This window comes from Pholis gunnellus (assembly GCF_910591455.1).
Source record: "Pholis gunnellus genome assembly, chromosome: 5".
NCBI classification, from domain to species: domain Eukaryota; kingdom Metazoa; phylum Chordata; class Actinopteri; order Perciformes; family Pholidae; genus Pholis; species Pholis gunnellus.
In genome coordinates, this window is record NC_136531.1 from 24,788,302 (window position 1) to 24,811,473 (window position 23,172).

The 23,172-nt window shown below is 42.9% G+C and overlaps 1 protein-coding gene across 2 annotated transcripts; it reads right to left on the bottom strand.

Moving 5' to 3' along the window:
• Window positions 1-57: 57 nt before the first annotated feature.
• Window positions 58-22,996, bottom strand: pds5a (PDS5 cohesin associated factor A). Of its 2 annotated transcripts, none has more exons than XM_079159928.1 (33): window positions 22,899-22,996; window positions 21,819-21,975; window positions 14,455-14,658; window positions 13,495-13,581; window positions 13,306-13,403; window positions 12,898-13,024; window positions 12,308-12,388; window positions 12,036-12,176; window positions 11,367-11,482; window positions 11,055-11,149; window positions 10,795-10,940; window positions 10,287-10,438; window positions 9,940-10,053; window positions 9,663-9,744; window positions 9,507-9,555; window positions 9,232-9,371; window positions 8,521-8,636; window positions 7,654-7,759; window positions 7,340-7,500; window positions 7,018-7,141; window positions 6,716-6,874; window positions 6,489-6,557; window positions 6,232-6,368; window positions 5,956-6,079; window positions 5,482-5,686; window positions 5,001-5,115; window positions 4,782-4,914; window positions 4,278-4,397; window positions 3,293-3,355; window positions 2,845-2,996; window positions 2,672-2,759; window positions 2,313-2,575; window positions 58-1,165 (listed from the first exon to the last, which is right to left on the bottom strand). In XM_079159928.1, exons 2-33 carry the CDS (start codon window positions 21,930-21,932, stop codon window positions 1,162-1,164), a joined length of 3,885 nt encoding a protein of 1,294 aa, XP_079016054.1. In that variant the 5' UTR covers window positions 21,933-21,975; window positions 22,899-22,996; the 3' UTR covers window positions 58-1,161. The 2 variants fall into 2 exon arrangements, with proteins under 2 accessions (XP_079016054.1, XP_079016055.1); XM_079159929.1 differs by lacking the exon at window positions 22,899-22,996 and adding an exon at window positions 22,684-22,710.
• Window positions 22,997-23,172: the final 176 nt, after the last annotated feature.

A 23,172-nucleotide genomic window follows, 5' to 3' on the forward strand; every position in this document is an offset into this window, starting at 1 on the left:
CTCTTGGCTTCTGATACCTGCGCTCCAGAGACACGGCGATCAAGACAAAAGCACTGGTAACATCTAAAAAGATTTTATTTTCTGGAAAAAAAAAGTTAAATATGATCATGAGAATAGGCATACTTTTAACTACATCAAAAAAATAAGTTGTCATCAACATAACCCGTGAGGTTTCCTCTCACAATGCTCAACAGTAGGCGTTACCCAGCAAAGAACTTGACAATAGTACAAAAAAATATTTCATTGTAAAAGATGAACAAAAACCTGAACACGTACTTGTATAGTAATATATCATCTATGCATTCCAAGGTGAAGTACGGCTTCATACTTCCGCAGTAAAAAAAACAACCAAGACTGGCTTTCAAACCCAGCACTGTGCCCAGAAATGTTTGACCGCTTCAATTAGTCCGTGAACACGCTGGGAATAAATCAAACGGCCTGTTAAAAAGCGTTACGGGGGCAGAGAAGAGGCCACAGGGCTTCTACCGGGCCGTGTGCCGCTATAACCAAGCTAAAGCACCTCAACATAAAGTTAGAAACCTTAACATACCAAAGTTTATAAAAGTTTGGTGTTGGTACATCTCTTAAATGCACAAATCTTATGCTATGATGTTCCCATAGTTGCCATTTGTCTTGGATATTCAAAACTGCAAAGGTGGGTATTTACAAAATACAGCTGTTTAAGAAAGAAACGGCGAGCTGAAAATGAAAATATTGTTCAACAGACACGAGGAAGAGGTCAGGAGACATACAGGAGGAGGTTTTTTTTTTCCCCAGGGAATTTAATAAGCAACGATCATAACCAGATTAAAACGTTTGTAAAATGTCCATCCTGTTTTTGTTTTCTTAAAAATGGCTCCACAAAAGAAGCAAAGAGCAACAAACACAAAGGCAAAGGCAAAAAAAAAAAAAAAATAACATGTTTTTTTTTAGTTTTTAGTAAGACCTACATACAATGAGCTTCAATTCATGACTATAAGGTATTTAGAACCTTCTAGGATGTCAGTGGTTTGTGTGTGTGTCTGTGTGTGTGTGTTTTAAGAAAGGTCCACAACGTGTCCAGGAAAGCTTTAGAGTCAGAGGAGCGTGTGCTGGGGAGGTACGAGGAAGAGTCTGGCCCGATTCTCTACAGTCTGGATTTCATCTTCGCTGGTTTCCTCTTTACCTGAAAGAGAACGACGTTCAGAGTCAGAGCAGTCACCTCTGATCACCTGGCTGTCACAGTGACCTCATTATCTGTGGCTGGGTGCTTGAAGACCAGCAGAAGGGGGATTTTAGCATGATTTAAAAAAGCTACACTACTAATAAATCCATCTGATGAACATCACATCTGTTCAGGAAGCGATTTTATTGATCGGTATGAGGCGTACATTGTGTACATTGTCAGTTCATTAAGTCCATTAAGAAGTGAAGTGAGGAATAAGCCCTGAATCATCGAGCACCGATCACCTGCGAGCGCTCTACCCGTTTATTCATAACATGGGGTCAATCTGTTGTCTAATAATGCTTAGAATACGTTTATTTTTGTAGCTTTTTGTGACACAAAATAACACAATATACACATCAAAAATATGAATTCCTGCCACCAGAATTGTCTTTCCCCTCGTGGAGTGAACTGCAAAACTGTCCAATCAACGACTTATCTGTCCGTCTGTATAACTTCATGTTTTTACATTTCATATTGTTTAAAGTCAGTGTGATCTGTCCGGGCCAAATTAACTTAACTACAGGTGTGAAAGCACCCTACGATAAAGGAGAGACTTCCACAGCTTTGTAGCTATAGACTGTCTTTTTATAAACTAACAAATAACATGCATGGTTAGGTGAAGGTAGCCTACCCCTGATCTAGACAGTCCTGTATAGCCCAGACATGCCTGGACTAAACCAACTCACTGCCAGCACACGGTCGGGCTCTCCCTGCCTTACAGAAGGAACAGGTTTGGTATCTCCCTGGATATCTGTGTCTGACCAGGCTGCCCGGCTGCTCTGCCCCTGTGTGAGGGGGCCTCTCTCTGTGTCCTTCCTGCCACAGAGAGGGCCCTCTGGGCTGGACTCCAGCTCTATCTCGGTGTCTCCCTCGCTGCCCAGGAGAAGGGCCCCTGTCCCTACAGCTCTCCCTGTCTCCTCTCCAGGCTCCCACTTTCTCACTTTCTCATTCTCACTGCTCACATACGGCCACCTGAAGAGGAAAAAAAGTAAATTTCCATTCTCGCCATTTATCTGCCAAAGCTACGATAAGCTAAGCCACTAAGGTTAATTCCATTTTAAGCCACTTTCTGTCGCACGTTTCCTCCTTCCTTGTCCACCCTCACCTCTGCAAGTCAATCTGTCTCTTCGTCCCTTCGTCGTTCTGCTGCTGTTGTTTCGACATCTTGATGTTGATGGACTCTGCTGACGGGTTGGAGCTGGGGTCGGCCACCCTCTTCCTGCCCCTCCCCGCTCCGCCTCCGGTTGGCGCCGGCGTTACCTCTTTTTCGGCAGGAGCGGCTGCGGTGGATTTGGGCGGGCGGCCGCGCCGCTTGACGGGCGAGGCCTCTGTCTCGTCGTCGGGGGTCACGTTCTGACTTGGCTCCTCCTGAGAGAGACGGCGGGGACAGCTCGGGTCAAGATAACGGCGCCTAACGCTGTAGTGTGCTTCCAGCGGACATACGGTTGTCCCCTGTGCGCTTACCTTACTCCCCTCTTCGTTCTTGATGACCGGGTTCTCGTTGTTTTCCTGCGCTCGGCTCTCTGATGACTCAGTGGCGGCGTTGCTGTTACTACAAGACACGTTTAAAAAGTTGAGTAAAGCATTTTTCTTGATGCGTGTGTGTGTGTGTGTGTGTGTGTGTGTTGCGTCTGTACCTGTTCTTGTTGATAGCCGAGGAGCTCAGTAGGGAGGAGTTGGTGCTGGTGTTACTGGCTGTGTCCGAGCTTGTGGTGGTCTTGTTGAAGATCCTCCTCCCTGGTACCGTCAGAGGCTTGTTCACAGCTCCCAACACCGGGGCTGGTTTAGGCTGAGTAAAGAACGGGTGGAGTTAATGGTATTAGACTGATGAGCATTACCTTTGCTAATACCTGTATCTTTGCCCTTCGCTCTTTAAATTCATTCTACAAGGGCGGATGACGAAAGCATTTTACTACTGAGAAAACAAATATTAAAATACACATGTTTCTGAACTTGCAATAACTTTTTCCCTTCCGAAATAATAAACGCAAAAGTGTTTACATATTTATGCATCGTGCACCTCTGCACTGTGTTGAGCATTACTAACTTGTATGTGGAATACTGAGTGTTGATGACAGCGTTTACCTTTCCAGAGAGCAGCATTTGTCTCATCTCTGTCGACAGATACTCTTTATCATTCTTGAAGTCCTGTAAAAATAAATCACGCCAGAAAACTTTGATTAGTATTAAACTTCGACGGAACAAAGGTCATGACTTTGTCTTTGATCTGAAAAGAGTGTGCCTGTGTGGATAGAAGTCATTCTTAACGTTCCTCTATACGATATTCAGAGCATTAATATAGCCATATAGTCCATAATCCTGGCCATTGATGAATAAGTAGGGTTCATCAACATCATAGCTGATATGATACTGAATCACCCCGAGTTCACTTAAAAAGTTGAAACATGTCCTCTTGTGCACAGAGCACAACTAACCATGTAGTGGTGAAAAGAGTTACAGACAGCGTGAAGCGTGATGCATCATTCACAACAGAAACAAAACACCACTAAGTAAGTGGTCATCGGCCTGCAGCCCACTTGTCTGTGCGCTTAAAAATTTACGATAATATTAATTTCACACAAATTTCAGATTTGGCAGCTGTTGTCCTCTAAACTTTAATGCACGTGCATGTGAGCTGTTGCATGTACGTAACCAGCTAGAAGCACAGTTATACATTTGGTTTTCTCTGCGGCATCCATGAATGTTGCATTACTGCCGTCAGATATTTAGATACAAATCACTCATTGTGTCAGACTACACACGGCCGCCACTCTGCACTGTAATCACATGGCGGCAACAACTGAGAACATTTGTCGGGACAGCGTCTTCACGGTTAGCCTTTGGATAAACACTGTTAGCACGATCGCCATGTTGAGAGCCATGTAGAGGCAATAGAGACGCTCTGAATGTTGTATTGAGCACCTTTAAGAAGAGTGTGAGAAAAAAAATGTATCCTCGCTGAAAATGTGAAAGAGGAGAAAAGGGTGTCTGATAGGGGTTTGTTTTCAAACAATTTTCCAATCCAAGAAGCATAAATACATCATCGTGTGTGTGTGTGTGTGTTTATTGCCTTGTCCTGCATGATGAAGAACTTAGAGGGTAGGACGGGGTCTTTGGGAAAGTCCAGGTGACACGCAGTGCTCTTGTTGGCGATAACGAAGAGCGCGACATCACAGACAATATACAGCTTCTGTAACCAAGACAACATGAGACGCACAGTTAGGAGTGATTGATTATTGGGCGACTCGTCACACAGAGTTCTAAAATATTCGGTTTTGCTTCTTGCCTTCCTACAAAGTCTGCCTTCCCATGAACATAAATGTCTTGATCTTATAGATTTAAAAACATGGACCATGGCTTGTTTTTCTAAAGACCATTACTCCCAAACCTTCATGTTTATAAACAAATGAAAAAGTTTTGTTTCAAGAGATGCTAGCGAGATAACACGCTTGTTGGATGAATTGTAATGATTTCTTTTTTTTCTTTAAATTTGGAACATTTTAGAGTTGAGTGTGATTGGTTCTGCTGCTTTTGTTGTCGTTGGGTAAGCGTGTAACCGTATGTGTGTGCATACCTCGTTGGCTTTTGCATCATCAGGACACTGTGCATCCTTGGTCTGTTTGATGTTCTCTACCATCTTCCTGAGAAAAGCATGACTGTTGTTCTCATTCTTGGTCATCAGCACTTCCAGCATGAACCACAGACACCTACGCACAGAAGCACAACAAATATCACCACTGAAAAATGGACCTATTCTCAGCTGTATTCAGAGATAGGTTTCGTCAGCACTCACTCTTTAATGTCTTTGAGCTGTTCATATTCATGTGGTTTTGTGAAGTCTGGGTCGTGGGCCAGCAAGTGGATCATATAGGGAACGACATACTCAGGAAGGAGGCAGACGAGTTTTTCTGTGGGAAGAGAAAGAATAACAAATGTTCAGGTCTGTGACAGGGTTTCCCTCTCTGTTTTACAACACTTTAACACGCAAAAAGAAAAAGTGGAAATGTCGGAAAGATTATAAATATTGCAATAAAAGTTGGTGTTTCGATAAAAACAAGTGTAATAATGAACAGACTTAATAAATGACAGAAAATAAAACCTATCCGCACCACAAAACTAAACTTAAACTTTGTGCTAAATTTGGATGGCAACGTGGCTTATGTGACCTTTGAACTGCTGTTCGATAAAGCACACAGTAAAAGATGACAAAGCTATGTCCAAAAAGACAACAGCAGCAGTGTGTAATCACAGAGCACATGAACATGAACACCGACCCTGAGCGAGTGGGTTTTGTTTGATGAACTCCCTCCGGACGGAGATGTTTTTGAGGAGGCACTGTCGGGCGTGTGCACGGCGCTCCTTCACCGGGTCCTTGGCGCACAGGGCGAAGACGGCGAGGTACTCCAGGGGCAGCATCAGTTTGACGAGAGCCAGGTGCAACTTCTGAGCGAAGATCTGACGAACCTGGTAGCACTCGTCCTGTACGTCGGAGGGAACAGACTCGATTCACACAAGAGTAGAATGATCGTGTAGATTGCCCCTTTTCACACAGACAGTCTGACATGTCATTGTGGGGAAAGCACTTATGATAAGAATGCGTCTATTCTAAAACCAGGACGAAGCAAATCAATGGAAGTCAGCCATCAATAATCTGATCATTTATACCCGTGCTTCTCCAACGGTCACATGCCAAAATGTCTTCTGTTAAAGAGGCCTATAAAAAAAGTGGTGTAAATGCTGAGACTGACGTTGATAACGAGGCCGCAGAGCTGAAACTGTTCGGGTGTGATGATGTCATGGTAACAGGGCTCCTGGGCCAACTTCATGATGGCTCCACCTGCGGCCAGCCTCAGACGGGACATGTCTGACTTGCTGTGAGGAGGAAGAAATAACAAAAGTGGAAGAATGTTAGCAAAGACAAATCTATTTAATTTACCTCTGAATCTGTAATAAATGATCCCCCCCCCCCCGCTACATGTGAATCCCTCAAACAGCTCTACTGTGACATTCGAGCCCCCAGTCACCTGATCTTCTTCTGCTCCGTGAGGTCGCCCTCGCTGACCAGCATGGCTGACAGCAGGCGCAGAGTGGAGTTTGCCGACTTCGATTGGTTGTTCTTCATTCCTAGTAACCAGCGCACGAGCAGCTTGATGGCCTGCACCTGTGGGAACAGGAGGAGCGCGGTCAAGGAGGTCCCGGAATCTTTCAAACATACCTTTAGTAAAAATACTAAATCAAATTTGACAAGAAATGAAATGCCACAGAGGCGTTTGCCTCTTACCTTCGCTAGGACCTCGGGTGAAACTTCCTCATCCGTGGTCCACAGCTTCCCATTCTTGTTTCCCACCGACTGGAGACATAAAGGCACATCACAGTCACACTCTTTTCTACAGTTGGGTTTGTTTTTGCTGAAAGTTGTATTTATAAAACAAGGTTTTGTGACATTGTTGTAAAACTATGTGTAAAAAGTGAGCAACTGTTTGAGTACACAGCTTCATATCCACGCACCCGGTCGTTCATGAGCAAGTCCTTGACAATGAAGTTGGCCACTATGGACTTCATTGGCGAAGCAAACTGATCAGGGGCCAGCATGGAGATGTGGCCCAGGGACACGAGGGGAGTGATGAGCTGCTCAGGTACGTCTGCGTTCAGACTACGTGACAGAGGCTGGAGGTGAAGGGACAAAAAAAAGATAGAAGACAAGAAAATGATGAACAATTAAAGTTAAACCAAACTAAACTAAACCATTGTCTATTTGAAATACAACGTGCATGCCTGCAAATCAGTAAATTAGAAAAATGGTCCCCTACCTCAAAGATCTGTGCCAGCTGCACCTCCTTGTTGTTAAAGATGGCGTGGATGCAGTGGACGGCCTGCTTAGCCTGGTGAGGCGTTCCCCGCTTGGCTTTCTGATGCAGGACGGGAATCAGAGTCCTGATGGACCGGACAGACATTAGGAAGACTTACTTAACGCAGATTATTTCTGTCATTCTCGCCAGATGTAGAGCAGTGTGGCTAACGGGGTGTGAGGATAATAACAGTGTGGTCCCTTCGCCTGTAGATTCCTAAAGCAACAGACGACTAACAATAACAATGTTGACCGTTTTAAATATGAAGGCATTCCTCTCTTACGATCTTATCTGTTGTAGCTCTGTCTCGATCTTCTGCCCCGTGTTTCTGAATATCTGGATGGCTGCCTCCGCCACTTTCTCGTCCTCCATCTTCAAACACTGCAGCAGAGACTCGTAGGTTTCTGCTGAGTGGAACGCTGTGGGGTGTGTGAACGATAAGACCTAGAAGGAGAGTAGAAATTATTTACTTTACTACATTTATTTGTTGCAAAAATTAACAAACCGTAACAGTCTTTTCACATTAAAGCCCCTGTTTTACTACTAATGACCAATTTATAAAAGTTTTGTAATTGACAGTACGTCCATGCTATGTACCTTGAGGAGCTCCAGGCCAGAGCGGATGGCTGTATCAGGGGTAACGCCCTCCTCATCGTCGTCAGCTGTGCCCTCAATGGACTTGTTCAGCAGCTTCACCAGAGCACTAAGAGAAAACAAATAATCCATTCAAATAATCAAAATGTGATTAACATGACCCACTGACCTTTGGATATCTGAAGACAACATAACAGCAAGAATTAAACCAGCAGAAATTGTTTCACTGCCTAACAAAATCAAAAATACACATTGTTCGTCTTACCTCTAGTGCTATATATCAATCTAGATTGTTTTGGTGCGAGTTGCCTAGTTGTGGAGACATCAGCCATAGAGGTGTCTGCCTTCTCTCCAATTTAATGGGACTATAAAAATAAATAAATTTGAAAACAGGATCGTCCATTTCCAGAAATCCCGACCCGGTTATTTAAGATAAATGTAACGTGTGAAAATGCTCACAACAAGGTCTGTGGGTAAGCACTAGAAGTCAGTTCAGTATGTGTTTCTCTCCCTGATGGTGTTTTTCCATGAAGCAGAAGGGGTTAAACCCGTTCCCTGCCTGAGGCCTGAGAGTACATCTCACCACCACTAGGTGTCTCAGTGAATGAGAAAAGCCTGTTCATGGTTACACAATGACAGAGACCTAGAGAGTACATGCAGCTGATCACTGAGATAGGAAGACTCTTTTTGTGCACTGTACAAAAAAAGGACACTTAAATCTGATTAACAGGATTTAAAAAAAACCTCTTTCAATTTGAATCTAAATGTCTAATATTGAAAAAGTTCCTATATTGTTGGTCTGTTGTGGAATTTAAAAACATGACCCAAGCGCAGCACTTGATCTGGTGAACATCGGGACATTTTTCTGACCTGATGGCCTCAGAGTCGATGTGGACGGGGGCGATGCGCTCCAGCAGGAACTTCACCATCTCTAGGAATGGGTTGGTGGGCTGTTTGGGGAACGTCAACTTCCGGGTGATCTCCCTCTGCACACAGAACACCGTTAATACCAACAGTCATTGATTCCTGACAATATATCTGCATGCACATTTACGCCCAGGTCTGCATTACTAAATCTTAGACAACCTTTCTAAATGTACCGTTTTATCCCTGAATGTGTGCTCATATTCCTTTAATATTTCATCTACTGTTGATCTGGAGGTCTTTAATAATAATGTGATGATAACCGATGCACATTATGAGGTAAAAACACTATAGAGGTGGCATGGTTTGCTCTGTTATGATAAACCAGGGATCAAGTATTGATTAATGCTGTGCTTGGAGAAGCTTTCCCTTTTTATAGCATGACATTTCCTTTTCCATTCATTTTTAAGTCGTTGCACCTTGAAAATAGAGAAGAAATTAACCATTTTAAGTAACTACCACCGTGTCACAATGAACAAAAACAGTCTTCAGGGAGATGAAGCTACCTCAAGTGATTTGTGACTGCTCCAGCAGAACTATGGACTCAAGAAACAAACTCGCAGCACTGAGCCTTTTCTTTTTAAATAAAGAGAAAACGAGACTACTGCCTGTCTGTGGGCGAGTGAGTCTATGTGCCAAATGGAGTATTCCTCTCACCACACAGATCTCCGCCTGTTTGCAGGAGCATGTTGGGCTGATGAGCATATCCAGCTGGACTCGGAGCTTCTCGTCTTCGCCCAGAACCTGGTTGAACTTCTTCATGAAGTCCTGGGCCTTTCCAGCGTCTGGCAGATTCTCTGCGAACAAAAAGACGAGTTAAAATTGCGATCGTCGGTCAAGGTAAGCGGAATTGATCTCGACCATCTGGAAGATATGACAAGATCGTGCGGATTGAAAGCGTACTGTGCACGTTTGTGTGGTTTCCAACTTACTGGCGATACTCATCAGCTTCCCAAACATGGCCGTATTATTGGGCTCGGACTATCGGGGGGGAAAGAGAGAGAGAGAGAGAAATGTCTTAGATATGTTTTGCAACAAGAGAAACAGGGGAGATGGTCAGTTCTGTATACAAATGTGTTTTAACACACCACTGGCAGCTTGTGGAGGTCAAGCAGCTCTTTGACAAGGCTTCTTAGCATGTTCTGACACTTCCACATCTCATTCAGGGCCCTGGAAGCAAAGAATGCACCAAGAGAGGAGAAACGGGTGAGATGTGACAGAAGCACAGGGGGGCGATCAATGTGCAGTCCTTGTGATAAGTACATGCTGGCTTCTGAAGAAGTGCGTTTATAGCATGTATGCATTAAAAATAAGATACAGGTCAGTATTCATGTGTTGGGAGGAGATATTGCAGGTTTCACTGACTTGACAGCGTTTGTGTCCAGGCAGGCATACAGGTAGTACAGACACTTCATCTTCTCCTCCGTGTCAAGACTGTGAGGGACCATATACTGAGCGAAGATCTTCTCCACTAATAACCTGAAGAGAGAGTTGTTCCATGAATTAAAAACAAGAAGAATGGAAAGGAAAATAAATTCACTGCACTAATAAACTTGAACGCAGTACTCCAGATGTGAACTTGTATCATTCTTAATGTGTAGGCAGCTTCTCAAGGCAACCTCCACTTAGGTAATGTCGCCACGGCTTGAAACGTCCACAACAGCCGTGCTGTTCTTACATTAAACTACATGTCAGTGTGTGTGAGAGCTCACTTGTCGTCAATGCTGTTCTGATAGTAGATGTGCAGCAGTTTGTCTTTGATCCAGCTGATCTTCTGGGCGCACTCCTTCCCGGCCTCGTGGTGCAGACAGTACTTCTTAAACAGCTGAGCGAGGCCCATCATGGCCTCTTTACGCACACGCCACTATAGAGGGAGGGAAAACAGATCAGGGACAAAAGGTTTAAATGCAGATGAGGAAAGTCAATTTTACAGTTTAAAGTATAAACAAAAAACTCAGTGATAAGCAAATGGTTAACAAATTAAAAACTTTGACAATGTGAACATTAATGTGGGTGAGATGTCTTCCAAGTCCATGACTGCTGAAGACAGACTGAATGAACACAATACTGCTTCTCTGATAATTTGAATGACAGAAAGAGCTTTACATTTGAAAGGCAAATCGATCTATCCACCTGCTTCTACGACTACCCAAAGTGCCATTTGATTCCGACACGTCTATGATAACATCTGCACCACTCGAGCGCGCACAGTAGTCTCACCCTCTTGTCTAAGGTCCTCTCTCGTACGAAGCCCAACAGCTGGTCATTGACCAAGTTGAGGTCCTTCTTCCCGGCGTTGATGATGGTGACGATGACATCGTGGCGGATGGCTTCCTCTGGGTCGTGCGAACGCACCTTCAAATACTCTAAATAAGGAGAAAGACAGGTTAACATGCGTTTGTGTCAGAGCATAACGTGATGAAAAGGACTAAATTGAGAGAAGAGAGAGAAGATTGTTGAGTCGGGAAACACAAACACACCTGTCAGGTCTCTGGCCAGGTCTGGGTGGTTCATGAGGCAGTGGCTGGCAAACTTTACACACTCTAGCCTGACGGGAACATGGATGTCATTGAACCTGGAGAAAAAAAACACCAGTTATGAGTAATGAAACCACCGGAATTATGCATCATACTTTGAAAGAGCAGGTGACTGACTGTGGAAATAGACTCCAGTGGGAGAACCAAAGCTTGAAAAATATAACAAGGGGTTCAGTTTAAAGCATCACTGTGTGTGTGTGTGTGTATGTGTGTGTGTGTGTGTGTGTGTGTGTGCATAGTGTTGACGTAACTCACCGTCCTAAGAAGCACTGCCACAGCGGTCTGTTCTGCGACGCCAGCTCTGAGTCTTTGGCCCCAAACAACTTAGCTAGCAACCGAACAACAGCCAGACGCTCCTCGCCATCATTGCTCTGCAAACAGAAGAACATGTGTAAACAAATGCAAGTTGCCTTTTTTGGGCTCTTTTTCAAACTAATAGTTATTTTACTCTTGTCCGGCTCACTTTCCTAATGCAAACAATACAGTGAGACAAACTGTCAACCAATCAGGGAAGGACAGGTCATGACAGATAAGAACCAATCAAGAAGCGAACGTGGGTGACCGAGTCATCGTTTTTTAAAAGGTATACAAACAAAAACTGCTTCAGCAGCGTTTTTGAACGTCTCAGTTTTAGGGGCTCCAAAACGCCAGCGTAGTGTGGACGCTAGGCATCGACGGAGCAAACGTTATGCTTATTTAAAACAAAAACGTAGTAGTGTGGATGGAGCCTCTATGTGCAGGCCTGGCGATTGGGATTGTCTAGAGACTCAGCTAAAGGATGGAGGGCTGCTATGCGTTCTGCGTCGTCTGGGTAAAAACTGTTTTACCAAAATAACACACATGACGATGGCCGTTATGTTACACTCTACAAGGAACTAATACATCCGTGACCCGAGGTGAGATGTGTGCGTTTGTTGTGTTAACCTTGAGTTTGAATTCCAGCTGTGGCATGACAGAGGTAAGCAGCATAGGGTCGATGGCAAACAGTTCCTGGATGAGGTCAAAGACGTGCTCCGACAGGTCGCTGACCGATGACTTGCCCATCACTAAGACCTGATTGAAGAACTGAGGAAGGAAAAATAATAAATATTGAATTAAAAAAAAGATGTGCTGAAGATACAGACAGCAGTTTACGTAGACAGTCTGAGGAGGAGAGGGAGAAATGTGTTCATCCGTTAAGTGAGTCTGCTGCTCACGTTTGCGATGCACGTCTCGATGGTCTGGACGGTCCTCTTCAGCAGAGTCTTGGCAAGATCGTACGCTTGCTTGTTCAGATTCTGTTCCAAGGAAAGTTGAACACTGATTAGTTAAACGGTAAACATCTCACTCAAACACTCACTGATACACAGAGCGTCAGGCTTGTCCAATATGTCAGCTGACAGGGGTTGAGATAATATGCGAGGCTCACAAAAAGATGTCTTTAATAATCATAGTTTAGAGTCCTCTTGTGGTGAGCACAGCTCAGAATAGTTTTATTATTAGAAAGCAAATAGAAAAATGCAAAGAAAGCGCAGAGCTAAGAAACAATAAACAGTTTAACCAGTGTGTTTGTGCTGCAAAGGGAACTTTAATAATCAGATTGTAATCCTGATTTTTGTCTGTTTTTCACTTATTTAAAAATCAAAATAAATATCCAGATTCTATTTAAAAAAAAAAATGTAATAGAAAAATACAAATGTCAACAGTCACATAATTATATCTAGAGATCTCTCTGAATCATACACAATCAATACAAATAAATGCCATAACTAGCTAACCCATTTGCATGCGTTTGTGTGTGTCCCACCTTGTGTGCGGGGATGAGGTTAATGAGGATGGTGTCCAGCAGCTCCTGTGTGACTCCGTCGCCCTCCATGATGATGGAGCTCATCAGGTCTATCATGTGCATCTGCACCTTCTGATTATGGCTGTTACTGTGGACGAAGAGATGAACAAATGAGTGAATGGGTGATTACTCATTGTAATCCGCTCTACACCTGGTAATAAAATGGTTCCAAGTGATAACTGGGAATATATCCATCAGTGTGCAGGTTTCAATGGCAACAACTCATGTTAGAAAGGGAGTAATGATGGAGTTTATCTCGATGTGTGACAGATTCAAGGGCTACCGGTGAGACAGTGAATAAGAAAAAGGTTTGATAAACAGTGATATTAAGAATTATATAGCGAAACAAATATATGTGAAGGGCCTTACTTGATGACAGAGAAGAGCGTTTTGAAAAGCTGGATGAAGATCTCGTTGCAGTCCTCCAGTTCAAAGCATATGTTGTACGACTTCACCCACGCCAGGTTCTAGAGAAACACACATAGACACGTTAGTCCTTCATCAGCAGTTTGCTCAACTGTGCTGTGAAGTTTAGTTGTTTCTACATCAGCTCCTTACCTCCAGCAGGTAGAAGTATCTGTTGAACTGAGGGCTCTTAGTGTCTTCCAGTCCCTTGAGCTGTCTGGTGATGAACAGGAAAATGTCCTGGAGACGAGACAGGAAAACACGTAACAATGCGTTTGAGTTCATTGGTATTTGGAGGAGCTCCGTGAATTCTATCGAGCTGTATTCACTGTGTCTAGCAAGCCACACGTCGGCTGGTTTACTACAGCTGTATCAACACAAAATAAACAGATTTGGCTGTGATTTCACTGCAATAAACCGACAAAAAGGGATGCCGAACTAACTACGTAATGATGCCGATTTGTAAAAAGTCTGAATTCATGTTTTGTTAGTTCTCTCCGCAAGACGACAAGCAAATTACTTTTTAAATACTTGTTTTCTCAATGGAGCTCGGATCGATCGGTGCTATTCTATGCCAACATTGTAGCAGCAATGTAAATACGTACTAGTTTGTACCATATGGTTTATACACATACATTTATACATAGTTTCATCTGGCCTCTACTAATATGAGGATTCGTAGAGCGTCAGTGATAACAAGAGGAGCATCTCAACACCGATAGGGTTTCGCGTCATGCAAATTTCAACTTGCGCGAATTTTGAGGTTTTCAGAGATTGACGCTTGTTTCAGACCGACTTTCTACAATAAGACCAGTTAACAACACCTGTTTCATGGGATTGCCAAAACATGAGCTTGAATGAGTTGAACACTAATGACTTAAGGGAGGCAGTTAGGACTTTCCCAGACATATTAAGTTAAGATTTATAATGTTATAGAATGGCCTTTTATTTTATTTCCCTAATTGTTGTGTTAGTTAATAACTGCATAAAATCTGCAGACAGCTGTCATTTCAACTGGTTGTAAAACGCAAAACTGAAAAACTACCCCCCTGAGGACGGTGCTTAGTCACTTGCGAGAGGATTTCATACGGTTATCCAGGGTTAGTCCCGAACCTTGAGTTTGTCGTGGGAGGTGTAGGGGGCCTCGGGGGCATAGATCCTGAAGATGTCAGCCAGGCAGCAGGCCACCAGCAGCCTGACGTCTTTGTTGGGGTTCCTGAGGAAGAACTCTGAGGCGAGGTGGAGCGCCAGGGCGAGATACTGCTGCTTCTCCTCCTCAGAGTCTTGGTCCATGTCCATGTAGGTCTTCACCACCATCTGTGAGACAGAGCAACAGCAGAGGAGGATGAGAGGGGAAACAACAGTTCTGCATTAACAAAATATAGCCTGCATCACAGCTCAGGTTCATGGTTCCCTGTAGTGCTTTGTGTAGTGTTATCTAGCGCAATACCATCCACGGAGTGAAGTATCTACACGACACAACATGCACACACAGTGGCAGCTACAGCACAGAGTACAGCCACACATCATGAAGTTCTTCAGCGTCAGTGAAGAGGACAGATAGCTCACAATTAGTAACACCTGAGAGTCGTTATTAACGGAACCTTAAAAACAAGGTTTTGACAAGAAAATCCTATAAGTTAGCGCAATTTTGAAGAAAATGTTATTTTACAGTCTACTATAAACATATGAATACGAATTCCAATTTTCCATTAAAGAAAAAAATGTAAAAAAAAAGGTGCAAAGAGGTTTGTGTAAGCCGCCAATTATAGTTCTTAGAAAGGAAGAAAAACATTATCAGCAGGTCAGACTAAATCAGCAACCGCCGGTCATGAAAAGTGAAGCCAATGTGGAAGTGCCTTTAAACCGCATTCCTTCTATTGGCCAACAAGGGGCAACTCCTCTGGTTGTTAAAAGAAGTCAGATTGTATAGAAGTCTATGAGAAAATGACTCTACTTCTCTCTTGATTTATTACCTCAGTAAACATTGTAAACATGAGTTTATGGTCTCAATCTCTAGTTTCAAGTTTTCTTCAATACAGCATGATGTTCATTTAGTAAATTACGGTCCATTTAGAGTCAAACAGACCATAAAGTGGAGTATGCTCTAGGGCGGGGCTACTTTGTGATTGACAGGTCTGTACCGCTACCAGATTCGTATGCGGCATCTTTACATCAATCCTCCGCAGTCCAAACACGGTCACTTCCGCTAACTGAATGAAAAAAATCCAAGATGGCTCAAGGCTTCAAAACGGTAGTCCACAAACCAATGAGTGACATAACGCTGACTACGTCCACTTCTTATACACAGTCTATGGTCAGACTCTTTAAAAGAAATCAGGACTCGGCCAAGGAAATTGCAATTGTTGCATTGCTACAAATAATCCTGGCTGTCATTAAATGTAAGTAATTAAGTAACTTTATTTATATAGCATTTTAGCACACAATGCAATGCTAGTTTGAGGTGTGATTTTAACATGGTGGCCACAGCACATCACATGATTCCTACTGGCCCATAAAGACTTTTCCCCATACACAATCATTAACAGTTGCAAAAAGGATATATACCCATATACCCATGGTTTAAACAGCACACGGCAGGTTGTTTTTGACAGTGATGTACCAAGAGCAACCAAGGAAGGAACCTCAAGGAAGTTGGGCACAAATTGTAAGCACTGACATGTAGAGAGGCTCAAGCTATTATCCAGTGCAGCTTATAATCCGTCTCAGTTACAAGTCACTTGGCCTGTCAGAGCTTGTTTGCTGGAAACAGCTGCATTTAGTTTCATGTGAGGGTTGAGATGAGAGCAGTGAGCAGTATTTGTGCGGCCAGACAACCGAAAAACAAAGAGCTAAATGAGCCTAAAGCAAAGCTTCAGAGCGCACTTGACCCTTTATCATTTTAAGAGTTACTGAATTCAATGACGAGTTTGAGGTAATCAAACACCTAAGTAGCTATAGGGACAATGAAACAAAAACAAAAAAATTCCCCTCGTTAGAGGTGGAAACTAACTTTAGAGAACTAAATCATCAAAATAAAAAGGCCTTTAACAGCATATCTCAGATCCTAAATACGTTTATTCTTGTTTAAAATGTGCTTGTTGCGGTACAGTAAATAATATCCATTAATATCTTAATTAAGAGTTTCTGGGTTAACCGTGAACACTACTGTCTCAAAGGTTGAATGCACCAATCTTATGAGTTCTTATGGAGAGGCACTAGGACACCATGCTATAAACTATCACTTCCTCCACAAGACAAGAGTGATAGAGTGAGCGTGTTACATGAGAGAGGCGAAGCAGAGCAGCTCACGATACAGTCAGGCAGGGTGGGGGATGGGCCGCACACACACAAGTGAAGGCTCTCTACAGAGACGAGTGTGTGGGCCGGTTGAGCTGTGGAGTATGCGCGCTCCTCAACACTTTCGATTTATTGTTGTTTATTTGGACAGAATCTTTGTGTGTCAAAATGTATGGGACACGTTTTGAAATGGCTGCTGTGCTGTTTCTGCTAAATGTTTAACTGAAACGGAGCCACAATTTGACCCCTTTAATTCATGCAAGCAGCTCTGATAACATCCAACAAACTGAAATCAGACAACCATTTCCTTCCCACAGGGAGTCAAAATCGTCCCTTGTGAGGCCTTTCATGTCGTTAAAAACAGGTTTGCCAAGGTGTTGAACCCTTTCGGCTGTGTTCACACAAACATTAGCACTTCATCAAAATATTGTAACAAATATCCAGGACTAGGTCTCCCAGTAATGTCAACGTGCCCAGCACTGTGGAACCACATAGTGTAGTCTGGTCAACAAAGTAGAGTCTGGCTCAACTTTTGCTCAAATATGATCTAATACGTGCATTCCTGGTACATTACTTTGGAAATTAAAAAGGCCAATTCTCCCGTTTACCCGGTGATCAACACCACAGCAGGTCAAATTGTTGTTGGGATAACGTCCCTGCAGTTCTTCCTCACTGTGTGTACGGCTGTGCAGAGTTTTAGTTCATGGTAGACCTTAAAACTCCCTGGTCCGTTCCTCAAACTGGCTTTTATTGTATTTCATTGACTTACTGTTACATAAAGCAACACACTCCAAACACAACAGACTCTTCCTTTTTTTTGGGCTACAGCCACACTGCCATGTACCAACACTTCTCTTTTGCTACGTTTGCGCCGAGCGTCCACATTGCTCCAGAGTTTTAAAACCCCCAAAAAACGAAGGGCTTTGAAAACGCTAACGATTCCGTGTTAGTTTGAAAACTCCGGGATTGACTCGGAGTGTGGACGAGGAAACCGACCAGGCGCCTTTAATAAACGATGAGGTAGACGCCCGCGTTGCTACTTGATTGGGTCGAAGCAGATAGGACGTGTCCCTCCCTGATTCGTCACACCGCCGTAAGAAAAACAAAACAGCCGTGATTACCGATCGACTACCAGGTTAATTCAACATGGATACCAGATTACAGGCATTGCCAACCTTGTTGTCTATACTAGCAGGTGTTGTGCAGGTAAATTCTGCATTTTATAAAACTACTGCCTACATGCAGAGGAAGCAGCTATTATTGATTGTTTTCTTTTTAAAACAGAAACCTAGTAGTGTGGATGTAGCCTCAGTCTGAACACCTGGTTTGGTTAAAAGCAACATACAATCACTATAATGTACAATGAAAGTCTAACATAATATGAACTGGAACAATTCATCTTTCCAGACAAGCCTTAGTATTAAAAGAATAGGAACTAGTATAGTGGCCGTTCGGAGCACTTGAGAGTCCAGCACAAGCCGATAACTTGGCCCCTAGACTGCTATCGAGACCCGCGGTATTGCTGCATGCACCTGGTTCCAGATATATGCGAAGGGCGGTCGTACATTCAGACAGACAGAGAATCCTTCCTTTCACGGTCACTCAGACCCCATATCTACACGTCCACCAGATGTGGTCGCAGTTGCAAAAAGTGTTACGGAGATAAGTTTAAGGGGCAGCTAGAGCAAAACTGAATGGAACACAAAAGACTTGGTCCAGAGATGTTCTGTAGCAAATTTGGTGACGGTGAAGGATGCACCGATACAGATTCTGGTATCGGTCCGATGCGGACTAAAATAGCTGGATCGGGTATTGGTAAGAATGGGCCAATCTGGTATTGGAAAACATTATTTTAATAAATAACAGATCAGAATATTTATATCTGTGTATATCTTTGTTTAATTTTGTTTTACAAAGTCACTTCCACAGTGAGGCATACGGATCGGTACTCGGTATCAGCAAACACCCAAAACCCAGATATCAGTATCAGGGGAAGATTGCTCAGATATTGAAGATTTGGACCAAAAAAACGCCCATCTCTCTAGACACAAGGATAGATTGGTCTTGAACTACAAAATCCAGAAAAAAGAAAAAGAAAAAAAAGAATGAGTCTCGGGGTTCAAAACCTACAGGCACAAACATCGAGTCCTTCGTTATAGAGCCACAATCTGGCCAAATTGCACCACATTCTACACTGCACCTCCCTTGTTCTCCGGCAATATACCCGCTTAGTGTGAAGTAAAACCGGATGAACGGTTCCTTAAATGTGCGAAGCACGTACATACCCACAGACAAACACATTCCGAGCTTTCCAGTTTTGGGAAATACTTATTTTCTTTCTTGAGACGATGAGATCGATGCCACTCTCATGTCTGTATGGTAAACATGAAGCTACAGTCAGTAACCAGTTGGCTTTGACTAAGACTGTAAACAGGCGTAAACAGCCAGCCCGGCTCTGTCTAAAGGTTACAATATACGTCTACCACGACTCGTGGTAGACGTATATTGTAAGATTCATCTTGTGTCTTTAATCATATAAAAACCAAAGAGGAATACATGAAGTCGTGGTTTTACAGGAGTTACACGGGGCATTATTTCTTGGCCGGTCACTTCCAGGAGTCTCCACTGGTTGCCTGGCAACCTCACGGTGATGGCAAGACTCCAAACGGCTGCCGTCTGTAGCTTCATATTTACATACAGACATGAGGGCGGCATCGATCCTCTCGTTTAACTCTCAGCAAGAGCAAAGGGATTTCTTAAATGCTGAACTATTCCTGAAGGAATGCTTTTCACCTCAGAGAAATAAATGTGCTTTGAAACATTCGTCTCTACCGACGAGGTGGTACAGTGTTTCTGTACACAGTGCTTTTCTTCTTCTTCTTGATACATCAAACCAGTCGGTGCTGGTGGAAATACGTAGCCCCTGGGTAGGCTAAGTTAACTCTGACCTTTCAAAACTGTAAACACCTTTATTTGGCCTAATTCATCAGCAATGTGAGCTCTGACGACAATTGTTAATACCGGAAAAAACTTTAGCATTAAATGATTTACATTTAGGGAGTGAATGACAGATTTACTCACTATACTTCTATCATGACCCAAAAGCAATTCAACACAACCAAATTCTGTATATTTGGTCATATATGGTATATCTGATCATCCTTAGACTACATTAATAAGTGCTTTTATTTATGAAACATGTTAGAGGAACTTAGATAAATTATTGTTAAAGGTGCATAAAGTTGAACACTTTTCAGCCCACACAGCTAATGTTCAGGTGCAAAATCACCATAGTTTCCCTACAGTGGTGAGAATCTTTGGGAGTCTTTTGGTGTCATGATTCGATTCTTTATTCAAGACTGATTCTCCATCGACTAAATAGAAAGAAGGGAGCTATTATCAGAATCTTACTCCAGTGAAATGTAATGTCCGGGGCTTTTCAAATGAAACGGTGGACAGGGTTTTCTTCACCCCACCACAGTTGGCTGAAGTTTGCTCGTGCCTGATTTCGGTGCTCTGCTTTGCCAACATTAGTCTCTGGGTGACTGGGCACAAACTACGAGTAAAATACTTCACCTTCCGAAGTTCTTTATTAAGTGAGTAAATCCAAAATGTGCCAAAAGACTTTATGAACTAAAAGATATCTGTAGTGTTTTTGAGTGTGTGTGTGTATGCTGCAAAGCATGGGTGGGTCCCTGAAGCAACATATTTACATTGCCATTCATAAGAAACAGTACAAAAAAAACAATTTTCTAAAAACACCTATTTACATTCAGTGAGTTGACTTTTCACAAGAGGAAATACCTATTCCTCATTTATTTAGTCCTTAAGGCCTCACTAACAGAGTCAGCTTGCTGGCTACTTCTACTAAGTTCTGCAGTCGCTAAATGAATAGAGCTATGTCCAACGGGATAGACGAGACAAAAAAACAACATTGAGTCCCTTGCACAGTCAACAACTTGCCATTCAGCACAGTTGTCCTGCTTGCCAATGCCAGGGGTTGTTGTGCTTTATAGTCTTAATGCTAGTCTAACAGTTCTAGGATGTCAGGAAACCATTTCAGAATTACTGGAGTAAACAATCTAATGTGATTAAGAAGAGTCACAAGATCCCAGTAAACATAGGTGCCAACTTTGAATCTGCTGAAGGTTTTAAGTTTGGGGGAAGCGGACGGCTGTATATCAGGATGCAGTTTGAGATGGTTTAACACCCATATTTTAAGTTTCTACAATCAATATTTTCATAACAAATGTATCAAATGACAACATGAAAAAAAATGTGACGATGTGAAAGGGGTTGCTCGTTGTGTTTACCTACAAATAATGATCTAAATCTGCGGCTCCTCTTACTGTACAGAGCTTAGAAGCTAGTTCAGGCTCATCGTTTAGCTGTCGCAGCCTTACTACTGCCGTTTACTCTCACTGCTCTCACAGCATTGTTTATTGGCTGCAGTGGGCAGCGTTGTTTAGTGAGGAAGCTCTGAAAACCCACAGTACGTCACCTGCACAGCAACCGCTCACAGACACAGCTAGCAACCCGCTGGTGAACATAGTGGAGCATTTAGCAGCTAAAGCCAGAGCCAGATATTTCCCTCACGAGTTGGTAGAGACCAAAAACAGAGTGAACATTTTTTTTATGTTGGATTTAAATTCAACAGGCCAGAAACTCAACTCTGAATGAATGATATGGTTGTTCTGTAACTGATGGAAATAAGGGACTGTTAACAAGTCAACTGGTATCAGATATGCCAACAGTTAGTATGATAAATGTAAATAAAACTATTCAATGAATTCGTCTTTTTTTTAAAAAGAAATGCAAACATGAGTCACTGTTTTGTGTCCCTTGGAAGTAAAAGATAGCTTGTGTGTAATATTTGCTTTTATTGTGTTGACATTTTGGGATCATCCCATCTTTTGAGTCTTAAGAGGATAAAATGAACTGCTAAACTTGGATACCTCAATACTTATGAATAAGATCACCTGTATCATGTCACACTAGAGTTAAAAACATCACAATACTCTGGTATTTCATGTCTATGAGCGTTTGTTAAGCCAACCACAAGAGAAGGAGGGCCTCTTGTGACCTCGTCCAACATACAGTCGTATACAAAGTTGTGAGGGCTGAACGCTGACATATTAAGTTAGTGCTTCCGACAGCGAGAAACCCCATCAACATACCTTCAACCGTTTGACCATTTCATCGTTGCTGATTTTGTCCGTAATCTCCTTCACTCCGGGAGGATAGGTGATCTTTCCGTCCCCCGCCGGTTTCTGCTGTTGCGGGAACTCCATGCTTGTTGATGTGGTTAGGGTCCACACGGTCTTCTACTGGCCTCTATGGGTCAGAAAACAAAAGTTCAACACAACCATGCTACCGCACTTACCAAAACCTCGTTTTAAGCACCATTGTCATTTGCCAACGATCAATTGAATCCGCTAAAATTGACAACACCGTACCTGTTTATTTAACGATATTCTAGTCCAGACAACTTTTCAGACAGAAAGCCAACATTTAATCAGCAGTGTACATATTGTTAGCTTGCATGCTAAATTACCCTTGCTAAACACAAGCTCCATATTTTCCGTAAATATCTCATCATACATGGTATCGCTAGAGAAACAAGCTCAACTGTTTTTCCGGTAACCTTACAGCTATTTAAACAGCTAAGTTGTTGGGAAAACACTTCAAAACAGCACGAAAGCACCCGGCGTATGCCTACTGTCATACAGGTTATCAAATTAGCTAGCTAGCTAGTTGCAGTGCAAACATCATTGGCAAGCGGCTAGCATTTTGCGGGAAGGAAGTAATGCTAGCAGCGAGCGGCTAATACACGTTAGCTGTGCTAGCTAACTGGTTAGCCTACTTTGCTAGCTTATAGGCCGCAAACTACTGAGGTACCCATCACATCTCCAGCTATAGACAACCACAGAGGAAGTGAAGTATCCCATCACCTCTGCCTAAAATAGCCATGCTCGTGGTCAGTTCCAGTGGTTTACAACAAATGCAACTACTTTGTGAAGTTTAAAAATCAAGCTAATTTACTTGTTACTATCTTTTTTCAACTTCGACGCATCGCTCCGTACTGCCGCTAGTTTACAGGCGAAGGGCTGCTACCGTCGCCCTCCTCTCTCACCACCAACTTGCCCCCACAGATGATTTTTAACACCCTAACAAATGCAAAATGAATACATTTTCAAATATACAACTACGACTGAAACAGTAGAATATTTGCCAAGCGTCTCCTCGTTTGTATTTACCTCTCAAGTGGGCCGTTTTAATTCATTAGTCTGACACAGGTTGGGTTTAGTTTTCGGCACAAAGCTCTCTGTCCGTTCAGCTCAGTCAGTGCTGTCTGTGTGAAGGCTGGGTGCACAGCGCCTCCCTCGGTCTCACATGAGTACTGCAGCACCAAATACATGGCGGGAGTCACAAACGAACAGCTCTCACACTCGAATCATTTCATCCCAATGTGGGGTTTTATCTTTAAAATATCTCCCGTGTCAACAGTTTTGTTTTAACTACATTTGTTAC